General features: G+C 43.3%; 1 protein-coding gene across 1 annotated transcript in view; it reads left to right on the forward strand.

Annotated features, from left to right (window-relative positions):
- Positions 1-2: 2 nt before the first annotated feature.
- The window catches only part of LOC121688061 (homeobox protein cut-like 1), a gene marked incomplete at its 5' end in the record, with an annotated part of 32,943 nt that continues 25,445 nt past the window's right edge, over positions 3-7,500 (forward strand). The window contains 7 exon segments of the mRNA XM_042067382.1: positions 3-69; positions 476-599; positions 1,327-1,354; positions 1,356-1,404; positions 1,797-1,862; positions 3,950-3,999; positions 6,690-6,788. Of these exon segments, the coding sequence (XP_041923316.1) occupies positions 3-69; positions 476-599; positions 1,327-1,354; positions 1,356-1,404; positions 1,797-1,862; positions 3,950-3,999; positions 6,690-6,788 (483 nt within the window).

Consider the following 7,500-nt stretch of genomic DNA (forward strand, 5'->3'; position numbering starts at 1 on the left):
AGGAGAACCTGAAGCTCCGCGAGACTCTCGATGAGTACAACAAAGAGTTCGCCGAGGTCAAGAACCAGGGTGAGCATCGTACTGCACGCACGCACACGCACGGCGCACACACACGCGCACGCACGCGACGCGCACGCACACACACACACGCGCACGCACGCACAAACACACACACACACACACACACACACACACACACACACACACACACACACACACACACACACACACACACACACACACACACACATACGCGCGTGCACACACACACACCCGCGCACACACACACACACACACACACACACACACACACACACTGTACCGTTACCGTGGTGATACGTACTGAACCATGGACACACTGTACTGTTGCATCCCTAGTGTCTATGGTGACCTGTGGCAGAGCTGACTGTGTGTGTGTGTGTGTTGTGTGTGTGTGTGTGCGTGTATATGTGTGTGTTTGTGTGTGTGTGTGTAGAGGTAACAGTGAAAGCACTGAAGGAGAGGGTTCGTGAGTACGAGCAAAACCTGAAGAGCCAAGCAGAGACCCTTGCACACGAGACTAAACTACAGCTACATAACGACTACTCCGAGAAAGAGAGGTAACACACACACACACACACACACACACACACACTACTAATCAGTGCTCACACACCCATTCTGCTTACACACTCATCTTCTCACACCTATTACTAGAAGTTGTGCCAGTACCTCCAATGTTTCTGTTGAAACAAAGGGGGCTCTGTCTCTCTCTCTCTGTGCGTGCGTGCGTGCGTGCGTGCGTGCGTGCGTGCGTGCGTGCGTGCGTGTCAAACGGCACACTGTAGATGGATGAAGAGACCTTTATCGCACTTGCCATTTGTCTTTCTCATTCACCCCCCTCTCCTTCCCCCTCCCATCCCTTCTCCCCCTCTCTCTCCATCCCCCCTCTCCCTCCCTCTTTCTCTTCATCCTCCTCTCTCATTTCCCCCACCCCATCTCATCCTCCATCCTTCTCTCTCTCCCTCCCTCTCATCCCTCCATCCTTCTCTCTCTCCCCCCCTCCCTCCCTCTCATCCCCTCCATCCTTCTCTCCCTCCCCCCCTCTCTCCCTCTCATCCCTCCATCCTTCTCTCCCTCCCCCCCTCTCTCCCTCTCATCCCTCATCCTTCTCTCTCTCCTTCTCTCCCTCCCTCTCATCCCTCCATCCTTCTCTCTCTCCCCCCCTCCCTCCCTCTCATCCCTCATCCTTCTCTCCCTCCCCCCCTCTCTCCCTCTCATCCCTCATCCTTCTCTCTCTCCTTCTCTCCCTCCCTCTCATCCCTCCATCCTTCTCTCTCTCTGTAGGAAGCTGCAGGAGTCTCAGGAGTCTCTGGGCCTCTAAGTTGGAGGAGGCCGACCACAAGACCCAAACCCTCCAATCAGGTGCGCTCTCACTCAGCCAATCCCATAAGCCCCTCCAATCAGGTGCGCTCTCACTCAGCCAATCCCATAAACCCATCCAATCAGGTGCGCTCTTAACCAATCACATAAGCCCGTTCAGACAGCTGCTCTCTTAACCAATCAGAATAGCCCCACAATAGTTCCCGTCGTTCAATAAGGTTCCTCCATATGCATAAGGTGCACATTGTTTTACAAATACTTATGACATATTAGCCAGAAGATCTCGTGTCATTGGTGTTTACTTATGACATATTAGCCAGAAGAACTAGGTTTCGAAACAAATCAGTTCCGCACAGTTGTTTTGTTTTGCGTGCATGTTTGGAACGATTTCACTCTTCTGTTCTAGCTAAACGTTCCTCTCTCTGTCTCCACAGCTTTAGAAGCCACTCAGGCTGAACTCTTTGACCTCAAGGCCAAATATGACGAGGAGTCCACCGCAAAGTAAGACACCGCACACGCACACACGCACACACACACACACAAACACCAAAGCATCTAAGGTTTACTCTCCCTCACACATGGCCTTCCTTTCTCTCTCTCTTTCTCTCTCTCTCTCTCTCTCTTTCTCTCTCTCTCTCTCTCTCTCTCTTTCAATGAGTATGTTTATGGACACTCAAAAACAATTGAATCATATTGTTCATAATCATTGTGTTAGGTCTGATTGAAACCGGACTTTTAAAATGCATGTTTAGCATGTTATTGGGGATTTTCATAGTTGGACTACTACTACCTAAGCCTTGCCATAACGCTACATACTCATAAGTTTGCACCTTATTCCATACACATGAATTTACATCCTCCAGAACATCCATAAGAATATTCTATTTAGTTATTCGCAAGTTAGCGCGCTAATGACGGTAATATCGAACATCCATAAGAATATTCTATTTAGTTATTCGCTAGTTAGCACGCTAATGAGGCTAATATCGAACATCCATAAGAATATTCTATTTAAGAATATTCTATTTAGTTATTCACTAGTTAGCACGCTAATAAAGGTAATATTGAACATCCATAAGAATATTCTATTTAGTTATTCGCTAGTTACCACGCTAATGAGGCTAATATCGAATGTTTTGGTGCTTGTGAACAGGAAGGAGGGGAATTGGAGTGGAGTAAGACATGCGTACATCGCCACCTAGTGTAGTGGAGTAAGACATGCTTACTTCGGTCAATAAATTGATCCCCCGGAGAGACAGTTGCTAGGGCCAACGTCTATTAGCATCTGTGGCCCCACCCCTTCCTCTCTCTCTCTCTCTCTCTCTCCGTCCTCTCTCTCTCTCTCTCTCTCTCTCTCCTCTCTCTCTCTCTCTCTCTCTCTCTTTTTCTTTTCTTTTCTTTTCCCCCTGGGGATCAATAAAGTATCTTTGACCCTATCTATCTTGATTTGCATTCAATATCTACAGTGCTGGCCAAAAGTATTGGCACCCATGCTAAAGTTGACTGAAAAGAGGAATATAAAATCATCTTTTGGAAGTTGATCTTAATGCCTTAAGTGAAAAATGAGGAACTATCTAACCTTTAAGGACACCAATTTTTCTTAGTGAATGAATAATGTATCATAAATAAATAAATGTTCTTCCTTAAATATACAGGGGTCATAAGTATTGGCATCCCTATGTTAAATTCCCATAGAGACAGGCAGATTTTTATTTTTAAAGGCCAGTTATTTCATGGATCCAGAATACTGTGCATCCTGATAAAGTTACCTTGGCCTTTGGAATTAAAATAGCCCCACATCATCACATACCCTTCACCATACCTAGAGATTGGCATGGGTGTTATTTCAGTTAGCCTATTAGCTGGTTTGATTTGCATTGAGCTCAATGAGCATCAAACCAGCTAATAGGCTAACTGAAATAACACCCATGCCAATCTCTAGGTATGGTGAAGGGTATGTGATGATGTGGGGCTATTTTAATTCCAAAGGCCAAGGTAACTTTAATTTCCAAAAGATGATTTTATATTCCTCTTTTCAGTCAACTTTAGCATGGGTGCCAATACTGTTGGCCAGCACTGTATCAATCCTATCTATCTATCTATCTATTTATCTATCTATCTATCTTTCTCTCTCTCTTCCTCTCTCATTCCCTCTTTCTCTCTCTCACTCTCTTTCTCCTTCTCTCCTCATTTCCACAGCAGTCAGAGCTACTGTGCTATTCTACCCTTCAGTTCCTCATAAGGAAAAGATCAACACACACACCCATACTGTATGTAATTACTGAGAGCCTTAATTAAAGTTATTAAGACTTCACAAGGTCTCTATAATTAGCTGTGAGGTCGTTAGTTTAATTAAGAAACTCTTGCCTGTGTTTGTGTGCATGGCTGTGTGTGCGCGTGCGTGCGCGTGCGTGTGCGTGCGCACGTGGCTGTGTGCGTGGCTGTGTGTGTGGTGTGCGTGGGCTGTCTGTGTGTGTGTGTGTGTGTGTGTGTGTGTGTGTGTGTGTGTGGCCCCGCGTGCGCGCGTGGCTGTGTGTGTTTGACACGAGAGGTGGGCGGGAGCTAACCCTGCTGTCTTGACTCTAATAGGGCGATGAGATTGAGATGGTGATGACTGACTTGGAGAGAGCCAATCAGGTAAGCCTACTGTCCGCCGGACCGTTTGAAAACTCTCTTTGTAAGAAGTGTGTGGGTGTGTGTGTGTGTGAGTGTGTGTGTGTGTGTGTTGGTGTGTTTAATTGTTGACTGTGTATGTGACCTTTGGTTAATTATAATTTTATTTATTTTTTTAGTTCTAAATGTGTCCTTCTCCTCTTCCTCTCTTTCTCTCCCTCTTTTTTTTCTCCATGTCTTTCTATCCCTCTCTCTCCTCTCTCTCCTCTCTCCTCTCTCTCTCTCTCTCTCTCTCTCCTCTCTCTCTCTCTCTCTCTATCCCTCTCTCATCTCTCTCTCTCTCTCTCTCCTCTCCCTCTATCCCTCTCTCTCCCTCTCCTCCTCTGCCTCTATCCCTCTCTCTCCCTCTCTCTCTCTCTCTCTCTCTCTATCCCTCTCTCTCCTCTTTCTCTCCTCTCCCTCTACTCCCTCTCTCCAAAACAAAATGATAATAATTAAAAAGAGAAAATAATAAATGAAATGTATAATGATACAGTATTACTATATACTGTATATTTATCAATGTGCTATCATGGGTATTGGTTATTGATATAAAGCAAAGCATGTCACAATATGGGTCACTCACTTCCTCGATTTATGACATGTTAACAGGTACTGCGCAGCGAGTTTTAAACAACTTGTATGCTCTCCCACAAGTATGGGAGCTTGTCTTCATTTTCTAATAGTTCAAACTGAGGTATAATTTGGCTGAATTGAAAGAAATATTGGTTCCTGACTGTGTTGAATTTACTGCATTCAGTGAGGAAGTGTTTTTCATCTTCTACTACTCCCTCACTGCACTGCAAACACAACCTTTCCTCCCTAGGAAGCCAGGTTTGCCTGTGTCTTCCCATTTCTAAGGCCAGAGAGTGTTCACTTAATCTATAGGATGTTAGTAATTTTCTTTGTTTGTACTCGGTAATTTCTTTTAGATAAGATGCAAATTCATAATTGGTTTTGATTTTTTGGAAACATTTCAATTTGTTGGATTGTTCAATATTGTTTAGCCAATATTTGTAATATTCTTCTTTTGTTAATTTTTCGATATGTTTTAACTTTGCCTGAGACATGTCAGGTGTATTCAAATTCAAATTGTGTTTTGATATAAGATAATCAAAAGGATCTCTCTCTGGCTGGGTTCTCCTCTGTAGAAGGGCACTGTGATTATATTCCTCTGGTTTTGAGGACAGTACTGTACATGGTGATAGAATTTGCATGCTCTTTTTTGAATATCAACTAATAGTGGATATCTTCCAAGTTCTGCTCTGCATGCAATATTTGTTGCATTCCTGTGTACCCCCAAGATGTTCTTACATAATTCCAGGTGTAGTGTTTCTGCTGGGCTTTTGTCCCATAGCTCATAATTATCTTGATGTTTTATGCCCCAAATTTCACTGCCATATAAGATAATGGGCTTGATAACCGAATCAAAAATCTTTTGCCACAATTTGATAGGGGTGTTGTATTGGTATAGAGATTTTCTTATGCAATAATATGTTCTCCGTGCTTTGTCAACCAGGTCTTTAATAGCCAGATTAAAATTGCCCGTGGAGGAAATATTTAGGCCCAAATAGTTATAGCTTGTCACTTGGGAAAGTCTGCTTTCACCAAGGGTGAAATTATATTTATTGTCTGTTGAACGTGTCTTTTTTTGAAATATCATTATTTTAGTTTTTTCTTTATTTATGGGGAGGTTCCAAATTTCAGAGTAATTTTCCAGGATTGACAGACTCTCTTTTAGCCCCTCCTCAGTTGGGGACAGAAGTAGGAGGTCAGCCGCAAACAGGAGACATTTAATGTCTCTACCCCCAATTGTGACTCCTGATAGTTTGGATTTAGCTATGTCTGATGTTAGATCATTGATGTATAAATTGAAGAGTATAGGACTAAGACTACAACCTTGCCGAACACCTTTGGCTTGTTTAAAGTATGACGGTCTTTTATCATCGATTTTGACACAACATCTGTTGTTTTTGTATATATCTTTTATAAGGTCATAGATTCTCCCCCCTATCCCATTTTCTATCAGTTTAAGTAAGAGTCCATCATGCCAGACTGAATCGAAGGCCTTCTTGAAGTCTACAAAGCATCCAAAAAGTTTTCCTCTGTTGGTGTTCTGTACATATTTTTCAATTTGTTTAATATGTTTAATTTTTCAACATATTTTTCAATGTCTGTAATGTATATATGTGGTCAGTTGTTCTGTGTTTTGGCATGAACCCGATCTGAGAGTTACTTAGAACCCTATTTTCCTGTAAGAATTCTAACATTCTGTTATTTATTTATCTCTCTCCTCTCTCTCTCTCTCTCTATCCCTCTCTCTCTCCTTCTCTCTCTCTCTCTCTCTCTCTCTCTATCCCTCTCTCTCCTTCTCTCTCTCTCTCTCTCTCTCTCCCTCTCTCTCTCCTTCTCTCTCCTTCTCTCTCTCTCTCTATCTCTCTCTCTATCCCTCTCTCTCTCCTTCTCTCTCTCTCTATCTCTCTCTCTATCCCTCTCTCTCTCCTCTCTCTTTCTCTCTCTCTATCCCTCTCTCTCTCCTTCTCTCCCTCTCTCTCTCTATCCCTCTCTCTCTCTATCCCTCTCGCTCTCCTTCTCTCTCTCTCTCTCTCTCTCTCTATCCCTCTCTCTCTCCTTCTCTCTCTCTCTCTCTCTCTATCCCTCTCTCTCTCTCCCAGAGGGCGGAGGCAGCAGAGAGGGAGGCGGAGTCTCTGAGAGAGCATCTCACCTCATCCAACAAGACTCTTCAACTGGCCAATCAGAAAACACCTGACACGGTACACACTCACACACACACACACACTCATACTCACACACTCACACTCACACACTCTCACTCACACACTCTCACTCACACACAAACACACACACACACACACACTCTCTCACACACACACATGCTCTCAATCTCTCTTGTCCGTTCTCCTAAGAAATCCATAGCTAAAGATTGAATTGTTTCAGAATCTCTATGTTTAATCCGAAAAGGTCTGAACTACACAGCGCAGCGTCTAAATGCTCCGTTCGCGCAGGCGCTAAATCTCGTGAGGCATCCGTTTAGCTTGTGAGGTAACTTATAATGTTCGATCAACTTCTGAAGACGACAAGGACAACAATAGCTTAATGCTAATGTTTAGGCAGCCAACTCCAAAACAAATTAAATCGGACCAATCGGGTGCAATCTCCGTGTGGAATCTGGTCAGCAACAACTGTATGTTTAGGTTGCTGTTTGTCCTACTAAATCTTTTGGCTAAAAATAGAAATTTTCTTCAAAATAATTACGAGTGGATGACTTATTGATGATTTATGATGACTTCTTGATGACTTCTTAAAGAGGCCAAAAGCCAAAACACGAAGTTATCAAACCAAAGAAAACTGAAACTTTCTTGTTCTCACACAGCAAACATCTAAACAAGGAAGAAAAATGTCAACTTTTTTATCCAAACGTTAATGTGCAGCCTACATGTTTGGCCTTCAAAATCATATTGTTAG

This window comes from Alosa sapidissima, chromosome 17 (genome assembly GCF_018492685.1).
Source record: "Alosa sapidissima isolate fAloSap1 chromosome 17, fAloSap1.pri, whole genome shotgun sequence".
Taxonomy (NCBI): domain Eukaryota; kingdom Metazoa; phylum Chordata; class Actinopteri; order Clupeiformes; family Clupeidae; genus Alosa; species Alosa sapidissima.